This window comes from Cottoperca gobio, chromosome 14, assembly GCF_900634415.1.
Source record: "Cottoperca gobio chromosome 14, fCotGob3.1, whole genome shotgun sequence".
Classification (NCBI taxonomy): Eukaryota; Metazoa; Chordata; class Actinopteri; order Perciformes; family Bovichtidae; genus Cottoperca; species Cottoperca gobio.
Window position 1 is genome coordinate 11073771 of NC_041368.1, and position 19894 is coordinate 11093664.

Consider the following 19894-nt stretch of genomic DNA (forward strand, 5'->3'; position numbering starts at 1 on the left):
ATTTCCATTTAAAGTAAGGTTCTAATTGTAAGTAGCTGAACCACATTACGCTTGGAGACACGCTGTGTTTTCTGCACGTTGTTTTAACTCACATTACAGGTTTTAATTGTCCTTTCTGCTCTGCCAGAAGCATTTACGTTCAAACTCTACAGATCTACAGATCAACTGAACTACACTGAATGGAAATACAGAACCCCTGATGTCCATTGATAATTCCAACAAAGTTTATTTATAGATGACCATGTCCTCAACAATGTGTGCAAAAAGAGAGAAAGGCAGCACCACTTTGAGCTGCTGATGTCTGAAAGATGCAGACAAAAGGTCAGTTATGCATCAAAGTTCAGTTTTATATCACAGCAGACTGCAGTTTTAGCCACAGCATGTAAAACACTACACCGTTAATATAGAAACAAGCAAACTACAGTTTGTAAGAGAACTTTTGACAGTAGAAATGGACGGGAGTGACCAAATGGGGATGAATTGGGTGGAATCCATACAGTGTAAGCCCAGTTTAATGAAATGTTTACATCTTATGAAGTGTCATTCAAACCAATAACCAACTCCAAGGGATAATTAAAAGCATTGTTAGCATTTAAATCTATCAACCACCACATGCTGGGCAGGGCTGACCGCTGACATTCAGTAAAACATGTACAAACATTGTACTGCAAGTATTTCCTCCACTGAGGTGAAGTCAAGAGATCTTCCTAGAATATATATAACATGTAGCCAGGTAATAAAGTTTGAGAATGTTTCACACACTGCATACCGCTGCATTGTCTGCAGGTGTGGGAGGCTCAGGTTCGAAACTGGCTTTGTTTGCCGGATAGAGGCAGCTGGACTCAAGTACGACTCAGACACTCACAAACATGTGGGCACACATTCTCAAAGCCATATATTTTCATCAGTGGCTATCTGATCCGTTATGCAGGATGAGACTGGGCAGAGTGTGCCCACAGCTGCATTAGTATCACCGATCATATCACTGTGCCTCAGCCCTTCCCACTATTAATATTCACACAATCTATCCAGAACAATGGGCCTTTCTTGGACCCTTTTTTTTTCCACTGGCCACTAATTGGATGTAATTACTCATCTACAAAACAAATGAGCGTGCTGAGGTTGCCTTGGAGACTAGATCAGGGGACCCAGCAGTGCGAATCGTTCGCAGGGCTTCATTTATACTGGTAATTATCTCCCCTGCCCCCACCCTCTTTCCCTTCTGCCCTCAGTGACCAAAGCTGGCTGCGCGGCGATGGAGAGGGGAGGTGTCTTGCAGTCATCTGTTACTGACATCATCGGGGTGGCTCTCTTTAAGTGGATAAATGCCCTGCTCTCGTTCCCACTTTGCCAGGTGACTGCCTTTAAGGAGGAATCACAAACCTTGAAAGCACTGCTGCTCTTTTTCTCACTAGTTTGAAAATAAAACTAATCACGCTGATGATAAAATATAGCGTCATGCTCCCTGGCCTGTTGGGACTTCAGAATGTGAAAAATATTTTCATAAGTTCGCCAGTGTTCTGCACCAAGTTTGTGATTATCCTCGTTTTTAAATCCCTCAGAAACTCAACATATTAACTAACACTTGTACACTTTTAAAGGCACAATCCGTGATCCGAATGTTAACAAAACAGCAACCTCACCGACATAATTTAAAAACTCTGCTGGAACCTGCTATTAGCCTGAAATTGAATAACAGGTCTCTTAAAGGAGCAGTGCGTAGTATTGAGGGGGATCTACGGTCCGAAATGGAATATAATATTCATAACTATATTTTTATTTGTGTGTAATCACCTGAATGGTTGTGTTTTCGTTATCTTAGAATGAGCACTTCATATCTACATAGGGAGCGGGTCCTCCTCACACAGCCTGCTATGTTGCAACGCCACGTTTCTACTGTAGCCCAGAATGGACAAACCAAACACTGGCTCTAGAGAGGGCCTTTCATGTTTTAAGGGTTACCTGAAGGTAGGCCAAAATGATGATCCAGATTATTTTTTTTTATCAATATTGAGATCACGATTTATTTATTCATCACGATTATTCATTGATTTAATAGACAAAATATTTTTATTTCACTTCTTATTCACAGTATAAATAAAATTGCAGCCGCAACATTCAGGATATTTCTTTGCAGACGGCCGCTGCACGACAGCTCACCAAACGTGAAGCCAAAACACCTGGATCGCCCCTTGGTGGCCGAATGTTAGTTAAGAAAGCACTTGATTTGATAAGCAGTGGAGTTTGCTATGAGCGGAGCACGCGTTCTAAACATCAATATCGCTGTCGATCATGTTCATTTAATTGTGGGAAGCCCGACTCGTGATCGCAATTAATATTTGATTCAATCTCTGACAGGCTTGGAAAGGGAGGGTTAGTGGGGGTATTCAGTTGGTTACATCTGCACCATCGCTGCTAGATGCCACTAAATCCTGCACACGGCTCCTTTAACACAGGGACTTGCACTGTATTTTTGATGCTAATAATGGTTTGCTAAAATAAGTAATGTTCAAAAATCTGTTGAAAAGGGGTTTCACGCTACATCTGTCGAGTCTTTGAGTATAAATATACCTGTTAATTTTTCACACTCAACAAGCAGGCGTTAGAGGGAATAAGGGAATTTAACAATCTATTAACATAAGTTATTTTCATTTCTGCAAGGGATAATTCTTCATGCAGTCGCTCCTCCCTTTCCCTCACGGCGCCAGTTAGATTCCTTGGTGGCCATCAAACCACATCACTCTACAGATGATGTCAATAAACCTGACATGCTGCTTCTCAAATTAGCTTAGAATTTCAGAGCTACCATAATTAGCTTTTCCATTTTCACCAATGTCATTTAAAAATAGCGTGAAAGAAACTAACAGCTCTTTTGCTGTCTAGCATTGCTTTCACTTTCCATTTGAAATAATCTTTTCTGAATGAATGGCTGAGTAATTAACAGCACTAGACACCCTTTTCAGAGAGCACAGACATTTCATAAATAATACATATTTAATGTCTTGTCATTTTGTGTTCAGAGAAGCTTGGCTAATTAATTTTAACAGATGATTTCTTCTTGCATTTACTCACCCATACTCAGGCGTCTGTTTTTGTTTTTTTACTTTTAATTTTCTGCCTGCTTTTCCCTTTTCTTGCTGCTCTTTCCGGTAATGGACAAACTCAACAGAGCTACTGATTTATATTTACCTTCAACCTTGGTTGGGGAATTATTATGGAAAGAGATAGAGGAAATGTGAACAGTGGATCATGAGTAAAACAATATGCAACAGTGTAGCAAATCAGTGCACACTTAATACTTTCAATGCAGATTTGAACCTGCGTGGGATCTGGTCTAGCTGGGACTGAGAAAGGGCACTCAGTTATCAACCGTCGGCACAGATTATCCCATCATGAGCGGGCTCAGAGCTGACAGCCCTGGCCTTTTGGCTGAACACTTTTTTTCAAACATGTCTGTTCAAGCTTATGTGGTCTGAAGAAATCTAGGACTCACTATGACTGAAATCTGAGAGTGATACTAGATGAATCTAAGGGCTATTTAGATATAGGAGGGAAGGACAATATGACTTAACTGGAAGCAGAATTTCGATTGACAGCGACGCTCACTCATGTTGTGTGTTAAAAAAAAACATCTGACATCTTACAAAATTACATTTGTCGCTACTTATCTCAGAAAACGGTATGCTATCATTTATAGTAAGTAGGAATGCAGGAAACAAGGCAATTTACTCTGCAATCTGCATGTAATTACAAATAAGTAAAAAAAAAACACTGTCTTCAAAATAAATGTATAATGCAAATAAAAACCAAACATCCTGTACGGACTAGGAAGGATACCACATCTGCTGTATTTCATAACTGAATTTACAGCACTGAAATACCGTACTCCCATCAAGCCTCAGTAAGTTTTCTTTGGAGAGTGTGTTACGTGTGCAGCCCCTGGAGGGCAGAGTGGTGATGTCCCTAAAGGCCTACGCCTGTAACCTCAGAGCATCTGCTACCCACAGCTGTGAGAGCCACCGATTCGTGGTGGAGGCGCAAAGGGACACTTTGCCCTCCCCGATGTGTCACATCTTTCCCTGGGCCTTTAGACAAAAACACAAAGAGGATGGGCTTGGCATGCCTGCTCATGTTATTTTGCACCAAATACATGTAAAGTGCATCTGGCCTCAGAGCTGAGCTCTGCAGATTAGCATCTGGGACAAATGGACCTGAGCTCACCAAGAGCCAGATTGATTAAGACCAGTGCACACAGCCAAACCTGCTGTCCTCTCAGGCACTGCTGGAGATCACAGAGCTTGTTGGGAGGAAATTGATAATGATCCTAATTTGGAAATGTCTGTCACATGAGTTTCCTTCTTGTCAGTGGTGAAGGAAAAAGAGGAGGTGTGAGAGATGAAAAGAAAAGAACAAGAAAGGGCTTTTTAAAAATGTGAAGACCCTCCTGAGTCTCAATACAACTGGCAGACACTCTTCTGTAACTGATACTGCAGTCCAACACTGACCACTCTATTTCAGTTTGAAAACCAGAGTCAAGTCAGACATACTGTACATAGCAAGTACCCAGACCTCTTAAAAGCATCTGAATGGGGCTTTGTGTACACTGCAGGTAGAGCCGAGATCTGAGACTGACATTTGAGCCTCGCAGAAAGCTCAGAGGGACTCAGGAAAACACTCAACCAGAGTAGTGAGGGACCTGTGAAGTTCCCTGGACTGTCAGAACCATCTGCATCACTTGCATTTTTCTCTGCTTTTATCTGACAATGCTATAGCAAAGGAATATTCAGATAAGTATACTTCAAAACAAAGAAAACCACATGATTACTACCTTCTTTTAAAGGTTAAATAGTGTTGTTGTTGTTGACATAAATGTCATAATATAATTTTGTTCAAGTATCAACTACCTGACATAAGAGCTGCAATGATTAGCCGACTAATCGATTAGTTGATCGACAGAGAAATAACTTGAAAATAGATAAATTCTTCAAATTAATTTTTCATGCAAATGTCAGAAAATGCTGTTTTTCAGCCTTTCAAATATGAAGATTTCTGGTTTTACACTGTTTCATATCATATTAAAGTGAATATCTTTGGGTTTTGGACTGAAAAAACAATACATTTAAAGACATCACCTTGGACAGGGATGGACGTTTTTCACAAATGAACAATCTAGAAAATAATCGGCAGATAATCGATAATGATAAATAATCATTAGTTGCAGCTCTACCTGAAATTCATTAAAGTGGCAACAGTGGCACGATTATGCAGTTTTATCCTTCATATTAACAGCAGAGGTGGATTAAACTCGTCCAAAATGCAGCCCAGGTGCTGGTGCATGCATTAGTCATCTCCAAATTACCAATTTCCTCCTTGCTGCTTTACTATGCAGATGTTCAGCTCCTCCAACTGATATAAAGTGACCCTCCAGTGGCACCCTGTGGTAGTTGAAATGAGGTTCAAATCCGTGATACCAGCTTATAAAGCCACGTATGGTCCAGCACCTCTCTACCTGCAGGCGATGGTGCAGTAGCCACATCTCTCTGATCTACTTCTCGCCTGGAGCCACAGTCTCTCAACCTTCCTCACAAACACACGTCCAGCCCTTGTTCTTTAGTGGTGCAACATGCTCCACGTAGAGATCAGGGCAGCAAAATACCTCGCCATCTTCAATCACAGACTGAAGAGCCACCTCTTCAAAAGGTTTCTGGACCGACAACACCTTAGATTAAACTTTTAGTAAATAAAACATGCTACCTGGTCTGTGTTAGACGCAATCATAACTTAGTGTTCCCACTGTGATAACTGGTTCTTTTTCCTGCCTTGTGGGGAAACACTCCAGGTGAATAGGGTATAAAATGCAACTAGTAGATATCAACATGAAACTTCCCGAGTTGATTACTTACATTTAATTTGACATAAATGTATTGTATTACAATTTTTCTGCAATGTTATGTTTAAATACACAAACGAGGCATTATTTTATTAAATATGTCCATAACATAAATAACATTGGATAAAGCCAGGTTGAAAATTCTTGTTTCATTTTGATATATTAGAGTCAAAGGTGTTTGTTGTCGAGGTTTTGGATTTATCTTTGTATCACTCCATAAATCAGAAAATACTGTCAACAGCCATAAAAACAAGAATCAATTTTGGCCATGTTTTTAGGAATAAGATGTTCTATAAATCAGGCTCTGAATGATATATGAACAAACACCTCTGTAAAAACCTTCACAATATAGATAAGAATGAAAGTGCTACTGAAGGGGAGACTTCTCTCAGAGTATTAGGAAAAATCAGCCTTTAAAGGTCTGTATTGTACAATGACATACATTTTACACACATTACACAAGACACTACAGGTGAGTAGGGTCAACATATTAATCACCAAAAGACTTCCGCAGTTTATTACTTACATTAAGACAATATTATTAATAAGTTTTCTGTAATTGTATGTTTAAATATGCAAGGACACTATTAAATGAAGCGCTCTTGTGTAGTATTTAAATATAAATATACTACTGTACTTGAATGCAAGAGAAGTTACATTTAGCAAATAAAATAAATAAGATCTTTATATTTTACATTAATGTAGAATATACAGTATTTTAGCAAAGTTTGAAAGTAGAGTCTACGCTTTCAGTAACTTTTCTTCCAATGGTACACAACTGCTCTGTGACTGGGGTATAGTCTGCTGCAAGTGAGAAGTCTAAAATACACCTTGTCATCAGCAGTGGTCTGTCATAGAGAGGGAAGTCAGCAACATGCTTTCATTTTGTCTGCTGAGCTTTGGGAGCAGGGTGAAAGTGCCCTCTGTCAGGGATGGAAAATGTCTTCCATGCTCACAACACTCTCTGTGTGTATCGCTGACAAACAAGCCTCACAGCACAAGAAAGGCTCCAACTGCACAAAAAAAGGCATCTGGTAAAGAAACATATAACTATAAACATATAAATTGAAATAAATAATAAGTATATTTTACTTTATCGATGTTTAAGACGTTGATCTTGTTAGTTTTGTGCTTTTGAATGCCACCACAGCGGTATCCCACCTACTGGGTCAAAGTAGACAGAATATATAATGTGGTGCTCTATGGGAACTGTAGGTGGAGTCAAAGCCCAAAAAATCCACACTTGCATCATACATAAGCCTTTTTTTCCCTCTTTCTTTTACAACAACACTGTTGTCTGCACTAGAATTGGTATTCCTGAGTTGAATTTGGGCCGAGTGTGCTGCAAATGAACTCGTAAGATAGGACAGAGATGCAGCAACATCCCCAGACATTACACAGAGAGGAAGGTCAAGCCCAAATAATGTGTGTCCTCTGTTCTCTCTGTGTCTGTATAGAGAGAAGAGACCACTGAATGTGTTAATCCATATAGTAGTATGCTATTTGCATCATCTCCAACCCTTCACGAATGATCAATAAATAATTGTTCACTCTGTTAAAAAGCCACAAACAAGAAGACGAAGGTCTACACTTCACATCATCATAAATGTGCATTGGTGAAGCTTTTTCTCTAGAAAACAGAACCGTTAATAAACACTAACATGCTAACAGGACTATGCTGTTTAGGTAACAACCTACAGATATTTTTTCACATTCATATTCCAGAGTTTCTCGCTGTTATTGTGATTATATTTGTCATATGCAGACAGATTCTGCCATCATACACTGAGGGAGCATGATTTCTGAGGGATGTTTTGCTGCCTCATGGCTGTCGAAATACTCTGAAACAGGCCCATGATGTCACTGTTTAGCATTCTCTCTCCCCCTTGTTCATAGTCATTTACTTGTCTCCCTTGCACTTGCAGCGGTCAGAATTAAACTGCACATAATGGTTGCCGTCACGTCTCTTGCTTCCTGGCTGCTGCTAACCCCAAATCAACATTCTTGCTAATTGTTGGGAAAATTGTTTGTTTGGTAAATGCAAAATCAAATAGCGCGACGTGAAAGAACGAGCATCTGATTGGCTTCCAGAGTGATTTGAATTTAGTGCAAATGAGGACAGGGCCATTCGTTTGTCTGTATGAGTGCACGTGTAGGTAATATGCATACACTACAGCCGCTCGTACTGTAGCTGAGTGTGTGTGTTCATGATGTGCAATGTGTGTGCATCTTCAGGTATCACAGCAACTGCCTACCGACTTGTTACACTCACAGGCCACTTTACTAGGTACACCTGTTAAACTGCTCGTTAAGGCAAATGTCTAATCAGCCAATCACGTGGCAGCAATTCAATGCATTCAGGCATGTAGACATGGTCGGGTTGATCTGCTGAAGTGCATCACAATGAAGTCTGGTCTTCTAAAAAGGGACATTCCTAAAACCACATTGTGTATCGCATGTTTGTTTTTGACGCATCACATATACGTTTTAAATCAAAGACCGCAGAAATCCACACACGGAGGAGTTTGGGCTGGACTGATGGGTCAAATAAACAAAGGACTTCCCCCAGAAGACCAGCGTCCTGTGTGAAACCAAATGTCAACGCTGACAAACGTACTTACTTAAAACCAAACCATGTTCTTTTTTACTTAACATGTTTTTTTTAACATAACAAAGTCATTTTGTTTGGTTTTAATTTATGACGTTAAACAAATGTTTAAAACTTCAACTGTAATTATTGTAGTTGTATGGGAACGTAATTGTTTTTAGGATTGTAGGTTGTAGGATGGGGATTTATTTTCTTGGCTTACTTTGGGCCCCTTAGTACCAATTGAGCGAGGTACTAGGAAGGTGTACCTAATCAAGTGCCGGTGAGTTTATCTGTGAGTGACTGCACAAACCAGACAACATCTCAGTTACAATTAAAACAGATGTTCACCAACAAGCTAATGGTACGTCTGATTAGGAAAGACAGTCTTCCCTGAAGCCTGGAGGCTGTATGTTCAGTCAGGGGAGCTGCTATTGACAGCTATCGAATGATCTACAGTTGTAAGGGTGGCGAAAGCAGGATGTTTAAATTAAGCCAACAAGTCAATCAATGCTGTGTTTAAGACAGATGCAAACGTGCTCCTCTCTTCACATTCGTCTGTATCTGAATAAGGTGTGTACATTAATTGTACTTTAATGGAGTGTGAGTGTGTATTGGAAGCTGATGTCTGAGGCACTGACTTATCTCTCTAGTTGAAGTTTTGAACATTTGTTTTACTAATACACTGGCATACAAGTGCACAAATATTAAATCTGTCTACTAACAACAACCATCCTTAGTTAAGTGTCCTAAGGCTGAGGGTGCTTTGACCAGATACTAGATATATAGAAAAGTACATGAACAAGTAAAGAGTGGTAGAAAAAAACAAACATGGCTGACTTAAGTGTAAATGTTTGAGTGCGACTGCTGACATTTGACTATAACGAGGTCAGTTTACTATGGATGGTGATCATAACGTATCAAATGACAAAGAAAAGAAAGATTTCAATTGCTTTTAACTTACTTTTAGATTATTGTATGTTATTCATAATCTAAAAGGCAGTATGTGTAACCATATCATTTTAATGATTGATTAAAGTGACTGAGGTGAAGGACGTTTGTATTCATGAGGCAGAGACGGCGAGGAAACTGCCTACGAACCCTGTGAGGAGATGTTACTGCCAGCCCGAGCACCGTGTTGGACTGTTGCAGCGTCCAGCCTGAAATCTACTCACAGCTTTTATCCATCATTCCTCGTCTGTTCTCCCTTTTTTCCCTTGCTCATGCTTCAGGTAACATCCCATGGACTTGTGGGTATAAACTAATGTTGCACATGTTTTTTATTTTGGTAGAATTAGCAGGTGAAGCAGCCATTTGTTTTAGGCCATTAACTCCCGAGCCAAGGCCTGTAATTGTTTTATTTTTGGATAAAGCACATTCATTTTAGATTTCAGTTGTGTGGATCCATTAGTTGAAGAGAGGAACAGGTTATTTTAAAGACTGAACTTAAAGGGTTATTCTTGGGACATTTAGTGAAAATTTAAAGAGCTAAAAGGGAAAAATAGTTAAGTGCTTTTGTATAGTTTTCTTTTAGAGCTTCTCTATTATTAGTTGTTAGAATATTTGTGTTAACTTTTAAGTTTTATAGTTATATATTGTATGTATTAAATGTATTATTGTTAAAGATAAAGTAATGATTTTACAGACTGCAGCCCCTCTGACTTGAGTAGTACTCTGTTTCATCATATGAAAGGGTGCCTCTTTTGTTTTGTATATCTCCTGTGTGCCAACAGGTTCCTATCCTACAGATAAACAAATACTGAAAAGCTGTTCCCTACATGCATCTGACATAAACGTAGGGAACAGCTGTTTGGTCTGTATCCATCCAAGCTAGATGGATACAGACCAAACTGCAACAGTGAGTTAGCGTAGCAAGAGTGTGTTAATGGCTCCCAATCAGAAATGCACGGGGACCTTTAAAAGCTGAACGATCTGCATCATGGAGGATCAGCGCTGACTGGTCTTACTTATGCACAATCTGCACTCTGCTCTGACATACAGCCGCAGTCAGAACTTCAGACTTCGGAAGTCTTTCAAAGACTCTTTGAGAGACTGAGGCTAAAACCAACCTAAAGGTACAGTAGCCTGGCTTAGATAATCAAACACGGCTGTTGGGATTGCTGCTTTGTGTCTTTTTTTACTGTGTACTTAAGTATGTGTGTTCATACTGAGTGTTTCATTATGTGCGGTATATTGTGTAGATTAAAGTCTTTCTTTTAATGGTGTGGAGATTCTTTTAAAGATCATGGTTTAATGGCCTGTGTGTATAAATCAGACATTGAGCAGCACTTTAAAATGGTCTTCTCAGAGATGAGTTTTTTTAACTGATTACTTTGGACACTCAGTGCACGAGTCAGCGCTGTGTAGAGTCTGTAAAGCTTAGGTACGTTTTGTTTTCTTCTTCCAGAATGAGTGTTGTGTAGGAGTTGTGAAGAGTTTTAAGTAAGCTGCATGTTATGTAACTAAATGGCTTGGAGGTTAGGTATTTTGGAAACTAATATTTAACACACTGCAGGGTCAAATTGTAATTCTTGTGGCAGGAATTATATATATTTTTTTCTCAGAAGTAGTTTACCCCTGATTTAGTTTACTATGTTTACATGTCTAAGTTTAAATGTACGCTGCTGTGTTACAGGAAGTTGGCGATACTAACAAGAATTACTGAATGTATTTGGTTATTAAACCTAAATGACTGTATGTAAACATTATATGTGCTTTTCTATTTAATTTAATTTGTTAAAATGTGTATTGTGTTAACTAATTATTCAAAGTAGAGTTTATGCAATAACATTTTCACAGCAATTCTCTTAAATTTCACTCAATTACTCAAGTTTGATGTATTTCATATGCTGACTTTAATAATGTTGGTTGTCATTTTATTGCCTTTTTCAATGTACTTATTTATTTACTATTACAGTTTCTGTATATTATCCAGTTTTCCCTCGTAGTTCACTAAATTTACAAAACATGTTTGGAATATGTTGCCTCCATTTTTACATTTTTTGAAATGTATTAATGGAGATCTTGGATAAAACCTCTTCTGTATGTGTGTACGATGCTGTCAGTCTAAACTCAAGTTGTTGCCGAGTGTGTGTGTGGGGTCTCGGGGGACTATGTCTATGGGGAGAAGCAGAGCAGGAGAAGTTGGAGAGAGCAGCAGCCACACAGAACATGGACAGAGCGTTTACCTGGCCCTGTGCTCTGTGGGTACGCCAAGTAGCCGCCTCTTCCACGGGCCCCCCTACCTGAGCCACGCGCTGCTGCTACCGCCGCTGCCGCCACCGGTCCGTATGCTGTCGCTGGGAAGCCTGCAGGCACATACACACACATACACACACGCATCACTTCCTGCACAAGGATGAGCACGTCCCAGAGCTACAGGAGAATGTTGATACCAGCACTGAGCTACGGGATAAAGCTATAGCTGTCAGAGACAGGGGCTCTTGTCAGGGCTACATCTATCAGCAGACTCTCACTGAACCCGCTGTGATATTCAAAGCCCTGCAGACCCACTGATCCATACGCAGAAACAGAAAGATAGCCATGAGCAACTCACCGAATATCACATTACAACAACTTATACAGCTTCAATGTACTTGTCATGATCATCACTTGAAATTCACTTTCTCTCATTTTTCCTCTCAGAACATTTCTCCCCGACTGAAAAAGGTGCAAATTCTTATTCATCTATAAGACTGTAAGTATACTGAATCACAATTCACTAAGTCCCTGATTGTATAAGTAAAAGCATTTGGCTCTGGGGGGTGTTTATGTCACACGATTTGGATGAACGATTATAGCCACCTCTGAGCTGCACAGACATGGGCATAATAGCCTGACCTCTGGGACCGTCCCTGCATTTTGTACGGGAGTGCTCCCAATTACTGTGAGTTTCTATGGAATCAGAATTATTCCACATTGTTTGCTGATGGACTATTCAGGTAGAAGATAAACAGAAGAAAAGTCGATATACAGAAGAAAAGCATTTCCCACAATCAAATGGAAACATCTGTTGGATGATTTGTCCTTCATAAGGAGACTTCAATCTGTTAGCTTATGTGAAGACTGAACAAGTCTCTTCTTGGGTAAATATTTATCGTGCTTCAATTCTGAGATTTGCCAAGCTTTAAAGGAGATATATCGTGCTCATTTTCAGGTTCTACTAGAACATGTTTACATGCTTTAATGTTCAAAAAACACTTTAATTTTCTCCTCCTGTCTGTCTGAATATATCTGCATCCACCATCTGTCTGAAATGCTCCGTTTTAGCACCTGTCTCTTTAAGACCCCTTCTGAAAAAACTCTGTCTCCTGGTCGTCCGCATCTGTGCTCTCTGCACCATCATTTCAGCTGGGGAATGACTGTAATTGCGACACTTTCTGCCTACATATTGTATAGTTGTGACATCACAACGTTACAGAAATCCTGGGGGCTCATTTAAAAAGGCACAGTTTCTGAATACGGGCTGTGTGCATTTCTCCGTGGATTTAGCATTTTGATACTTTCACACCATTTATAAAGCACCTAGTTCTGATTTGTAATCAAAAAGACAGGGAAACTCACTTTTTTTCTTTTTACAATATGGGACCTTTAAAAGCATTCATTGATCTATGCAAATTGTCAGTTCTGTTACACTAACACCGGAAAGACCTTAATACCATGCAAATAAAAATCCACTTATTTATGGTCTGATTATTCCGACAAATATCAGCCTAATAATCAGTCTGTAATTAAGCCAACGCAGTATCTGTGAATTCTAATTACATTGTTGGCCTTAATGAACACAGTAGCTAGAGGTGGCTGACAGAGGCTAGTCCATGCCCAGGGCCCCGGCTCCTCTCGCAGCACAGGAATGGCATGTCATTAGTGGCGGTGATGAGATTCCTCACTCTGGGCTCAACACCGTCTATGTCTAATCAGCTCCTAAAATTATCTCCACAGGAAATGCTTTCCTCACTGGCAAAAAAAGTATGGTCTCCAAATTCCCTCAATTGGAGTCTTTCTTGATTTATTTTTCAGCCGTGTGTGTGTGTGTGCGTTTCTTCTATGTTTTGGCCGTATTCTGGAGACTGTGGTTTAGACATTACAAAATGGCACAGGACACCTTAAGAGTATTATTTTTTTAGAATGCTGTGGAGGTGAGAGGAGCACCAGCGGGTGACCTATTTTTCCGACTCAGCCTTGTACTGCTATTCCACAATGAGGGGCTCAAACAAAAGACTGATGAGGGAGGGAGGGGGAGGGGGTGACAGGGCAGGGTCAGATGAGCCACAGCCAAAGAGAAAAACACATAGCTTTTCATCAGCCGGCTGTGAAGGAGGTAATTCACAACTCTGTCGACACAATATAACCATGAATGTATGTGTTGGGTGTGAGGTGCCAGTGTGTTGCGACTACCTCAGCGCCCAGGTGAGAACAAGGGGCCGAGGTGGCATGGCGACAGGGGAAAAGGCAACATCTAAAAAGAAACTGATTTTCTTCAACTCAAACTGTATTCTCCGCCTCTTTCCACAAAAACACAAATCACCTCTGATACTATGCTAATGATGGCCATGCACCCCTGCATTTCCACATACAGTGTCCCCGTGGTTGCTGTGCGGAACAGCGTATCATGCAGCCCTCTCCCACCTCTTCTTCCCTCTCTCTCTCCTTTCCTAAGTGCTGAATCTATCTTCCCCTCGCTGCCATTGTCATGACACCCCCAATAGACCCACTGGCTTGGAAGTTAGTTGCGGGCAAAGTTGTGGTGAGAGATTAACTTTGCAGGATTAGGTGGGTTAATTAATAGATGGCTGCTGCTCATTGTTTTGTGCTCACGCTGTAAGAAGCCACCCAAGAGAAGCGCTGCAGCATTAAATCAATTTCATGGCCCTTTTATTACTGAGGAGATAAAGCCAATATTTAGCTTTCAATTCTTCACAATTATTGGGCCCCTGCTTTGCCACTTGAGTGGCTGCGCTTGGCTGGGGACAAGGACACATCTGTTTATGAGCTGTGGAGGCCCGGGGGCCTTGGTGTCCGGACTCGGGGGAACTGCCCTCAGCTTTCACTCCTCAAGCCTGTAGCACAGAAATTCTGCCTTCCTCAGGAGTGCACACAGAAAGGAAGAAAGATTAGACCCAAAGAGAGATGAGGACTGTCAAGACTCTCGTAGACATTTCACCCCTTCTCCAAGCAAAAAGATTACACTTTCTCAACACAAAGAATTTCCTAAAAAGATTTATGTTCACAACAAGAACAGTTGCACATTTAGAAATGTTCCAATCTCCAGAAAAAAACGGACTTTCTACGTCCTTACAACTTATCTTGTATTTTTCTATCCATCCAACTCCTGTCGCATTGTTTGCAAATATTGACCAACATTCAACTGTCACCACATACGAGTCCACATCCTTCCCTACTGTACCTAAAATAAACTTCCAGCTAAATCAACTTGCCAAACACAATGGCATGTCCAACAGCATTGTCAGTTTTGTGCTGTACGAGGAAAATGTGCATTCAGAGCACACAAGGCTCTATTTTCATGACAGTGCATAACACATGTCGGCACCTTATGACTGTAAAGTAGCATTTTTCTTGGGTGCGCACTGGCTCCTTTCTACTTGCACCTATATTTTGTGAGTCTCTGTGAACTCGACTGTACTGAAGTAGGAGGAGAGAAGCAGTTGGGGCAGTGTCACAGTGATCAAACAGCGTGTCAAAACAGCACAGTGCAATTTTTGTGTCAAGGTTTCCTGGGATTTTTGCTTCCATGGACTACCTTCACAGGCCGGGTCAAAAGCTTTGTTTTTCTCTATTATCAAAGCACTTTGCTGAATATCATACTGCTTTTAAAGTAGCTGTGATTGGTCAAATTAATTCTAGCCCCCCATCATGACCACTGATGATGTATTCCTCCTCATGTCACCATGTTTTCAAGCTGCTTTGCAGGCTTTTAACAACAGAATTACCAAACGTCAGTCACTGTGCCTTCAGATACCCATGCGAGGCCCCATTAAATTGCCTGCGTTCGTATTGTGTGTCAGTTATGTGATGTGTATTCAGAGTGTGTATACTTCAACCCTGGACGGCGGAAGGTGAATTTTGTCATATGATCTTAACTTCTGCTAATACACTCCTATAATTCCTTAATGCAAAATATATAAGTTTCTGCCACTAAGGGTCTCTCAATCAACACAATATCAAAAGACGGAGTTTGGTGGCTTTGTGAAGAAGTGTGGGATCATCTCCAAACGTTGAGTAAAACCTCCAAAAACACTGAATAAATCAGTGTTTCTCCAACAATGTTTGGCTGCCGCTAACGTTTTCTCAGCTTGTTTCTCTGATAACCTAAGATCCAGACTAAACTCCTTCATCCAGTTAAAATATAGAGTAATAAACAAATTAGATCTAAAAAGTGTATCATAAAAATGTTGCTTAAAACTGGATGAAAAGTCAATTCATGGCAGTTTCTGGCAGACAACCACAATGCTGACGCATACGCAAAGGGGATACGTCGCCATTAAAGGCAATTAAATTAAATGGACCATTACCTTGAGTAAAATTACAGATTTCTCTAAGTTTGAAAATGAGGATAATGTAGGCACACAAATCATCTAAATATACAACATAGTAGAATGCGGATACAGATTATAAATTTAACATTACCTCTGATTTATTTTCTAATGTACTATTTCTGATACATTTCTGCAGATCTTTTTTGACATACTGCCTTTCCAGCCACTTTCCGATCCTATTACTCAGAAAACGTCACGATGAAAAGTTGTTGCATTATGCATCAATACGGTCCTATTTATGTCCCACCAGTCTGACAACAGCTTGACTGATGTTAATGTAATCTGTACTGTTCTTTGGCCCAAAACTGCCAGCAGCAGCTCTCCCGTCATTGACAAAGGAGCTCCATCAGTCACAGAGCACTCCACTCATTTCTGCTATAAGAAGAACTGTCAACTCTCTAATGCACAGGAGGAGCCCGGGGACAGCTGATAATCTACATCGGCCCTATGGCTGAACCAGCCTGTGCCCACATTTTAATATCTCTCCGAAACCGAAAACTAATAGGGCTTACTGTACATCTAGCACAACAATCACACTTCATTTTCAGGGAAAATCACAAATGGTGTAAAGAAAAGAGAGCACATTACACACACAGTGTTTACAAGTTGAAGCAGTTCTCTTATTTTGCCCAGTGAATGTGTACGTTTTGAAAAGAGTTGTATTTTATGTCTGCACCTGCCACTGGGCCATCACGATAACAGTAGGCATAATAATATGTTTATTCCACTAAAAAGAAAGACTTGATATTCTCTGCATTAATGTGGGAAACAGGTGTGTGTATTGGTATTGGAAACCGGATAAAATGAGTTGGAAAATATCGGAAAAATCGTTTTCATGCTGGTTCACACAGTCGCTTGAGAACATTTCAGCCTGAAACTAGTCGGGTTTGAGGGTCGTCAGAAGGAGTGAGACAGATGAACAGTAAAGAGCAGAGATGAGTGAGACAGATGAACAGAGAAGGACAGCAGCTACATCAGTAGAAGAAGAAGACAAAGAGAATGAGAAATGGAGGGAGAAATAAGGTCAGAGCACAGGTGTCTCATTCATTCTCATGGAACTCTGTAAAGTGTTGTGGACGAGAAATACATCTCAAGAAATGAGATTATATTATACACGGGTAAAACATAATAGCCACACCTGCAATAAAGTGCTGTCCTCCTACACCACTAAATCAATATAAGTGTTGTGTGGTACTCTTACAGAGGAAAATATCTTTTGTGAAAATGAAATCGTAGGAGAATAATCTACATTCCTTGCATTAAATAAATACAGAAATACTGCAACGTTAAAATACTAACCTAAAATGCTTTGAGTATTGATTTCACTATCACATAAAAGTGAAGCAACGGTAAAAAAAATCAACTAGCTATAGACAAAGCGAGCTATAAAGAATGATCCCTCTCCATTTGTTAAATTATTGATAAACTGTATTTTAATTTTTCACAATAGCAGGAGTTGTGGAAGTTGCATTAATGAATCACGCAGGCCTTATATATGATTTGCTAAGTATACAGTTGTCGCAATAAAAATGAGTAAAAATGAAAACTTACAGTAAGTACAGTAGCTAAAAGGAAATTGTATTTTATAATGGATTATTGATGTGTCTTGATAATTTAATTATTCCAGTTTCACATCAAAACTTCACTCATTGTAAAAAGATAAATAGAAACCAAACAGGAGATTGATAAAAAACACACTTCTGTCTAAGATTCTTCTATTTTATCACAAGACTGTGACAAATCACTTTTATGGGTGTCACTGTTCAATGTAACAAATGTAAGAAAAATAAATAAGAAGTCATATAGGAGACGCATGTTTCTCCTGTCACTGTATGACAGTAAGAGAGACAAGCCAGCAGAAATAAGTCTGTTGATAAGTCATAGCGGAGGCAGTGAGGCACTGCCGCCTTCTCACAGGAGGAGGGAGGCATTCTGTCAGAGATGAAAAACTGACTCCACTTCACATATTGCTTCATCAATAACCTTTGATAAGATGTAGAGAAACACATAGAGACAAATAAACAAAAAACAAAAATACAGTATATATCAAAGTTACAAAAGAGACACGCACCTAGCAAGACATCTTTTCATCTCCAGACTGACAAGTGTCCCATTGTTGTCATCCTTCAGCGCTACTTTGTTGTTGAAAGCATTTCTGGGTTGTTGTTATCAAAGGCATAAATCATAGAGCTGGAGAGCCAGGTGGCTTTCAAATGAACTGCTGCACACATGCTCATGTCTCACCTCTCCTCTGATCAACGGAGACCTTCAGTACACACAGAAACCCCCCCACAAAATAAAAAAATAAATACAGAGACTGGGAATGAGCCAGCGAGATAGAAAGAGCATTTACATGCACTCCAATAATTCAATTATAACCAGACTAATGCAATACGCGTATTATTGCAACTCTCATGTAAACACCTTAACCGGGTTATCTTACTCGCATTAAGGTCCTAATCAGAGTCAGCATAACTTGATTAACAGAGCTGGGTTGCTTGTCAATCATTGAAATTAATCTTGTGTATGCCTGGTTTCTTTCAGTGTTTGGATTCTGTGCACGCGCCACAAAAGGTCACACGGTGAACAGGATGCAGAGCGGTATGTTTCAAACAGAATAACTAGATGGTGGGGAAATTAAACAAAGAAATAAAATAAAACTGTAAAATGGCAAACGAGAACATGAAGAGGGCCGATGCATTCATCCATACCACTGTTCTGTTCCTTTGTTGACTCACTTTTGGTAACAGGTACTTTTATCTATTTCATTTTCACCGCGGAGAGGAGGGATTTTCAGCTGATCGCCATAGCGACGCCTCATGAAACTGCCTTCATCTCCTTTCATCCAACCAAACGGAAGAATGTCTGCGCTTTGTATAGTTGCACAACGTAGTATATGACGTAGTTTTACGGGCTGCAAATGTTCTAAATCTGTGTCAAGTGAATAAATAAATTGCGTCCGCTGTTGACGGTAGCTTGGCTCGTTTATGTGAATGTCCCGCTAGTAACGATTCCCTCTGACCAATCGGTGGTCTGCAGTGTTTTAACTCCATCTTCTATCATCGGCTCTGTTTGCCTGGAACCTCGACCGGGGTGGGACTCGGGCTGGGCATCAAAACAATAAAAACATTTCTATTTTCGTTTCGTTTCATTTCTTAATTTCACTGTTCATTTAGTTCTTTAAATTTTTTTTTGCAAATTCTTTTCATTTGTCAAGTATATAAATCACACAGAATAGACAGAAATGGGCTCTACCGTGTATATTTCATATAGACTATTTATTGAACTACAGAGAACATGGTATATCATCATCTATAGCATGATTTTGGCCATATCGACCAGCGCTAGTTGGTACCAAAACAAAGTAGTGGGTGCCGGTTCACTTCAATATGTCACTTTCATTTTAGTGATCATTTTTCAGCTGACACGGCATGATGTATCTCTTTATACTGTGAGCCAGGCTGTGTTATGCTATTAGGAGCTTTTGCCTTGAAACGTACCTCAGGTGCACATGTGATACAGTAATACTGTTGGTAGTGCTCTAAAATATTGGTCCCCTAACCTCTACAGTATGATAAGAATGGTCAATATTCTGTTGCTCACTGATATGATCACACATGACTTCACTACTGTATGTGTGTGGGTCGGCGTGCATGCGTTTGTTCCTGCGTGTGTTCCTGCGTGTGTCCTTTTGCCTAAGCTGTGGTTCTTTTGTGCCACAGGTAATGGTTTCTGTATGTAATGAAACCATTTGGCACACTGATCCTTTGCCATTAAGACTTTGTGGCCTCTGAGTTTGGAGAGAAAAAGTCAATTACAAAAGTGGAGTGAGCCCAGAGCTCAGCAAAGCCTGGTTTTATG

The 19894-nt window shown here is 40.0% G+C and overlaps 1 protein-coding gene across 13 annotated transcripts in view; it reads right to left on the reverse strand.

Annotated features, from left to right (window-relative positions):
- msi2b (musashi RNA-binding protein 2b) overlaps window positions 1-19894 on the reverse strand; it is a 259405-nt gene that overhangs the window by 18355 nt on the left and 221156 nt on the right. For 6 of the 13 annotated variants that reach the window (XM_029447404.1, XM_029447400.1, XM_029447397.1 and 3 more), the window contains exon 11: window positions 11666-11785. The exons of 2 other annotated variants lie outside the window; for them this stretch is intronic. In XM_029447404.1, the coding sequence (XP_029303264.1) occupies window positions 11666-11785 (120 nt within the window). Of the gene's footprint in view, window positions 1-11665; window positions 11786-18273; window positions 18300-19894 lie in introns of those variants that run through there. 5 more of the 13 variants (XM_029447406.1, XM_029447407.1, XM_029447401.1 and 2 more) reach the window with 2 other exon arrangements.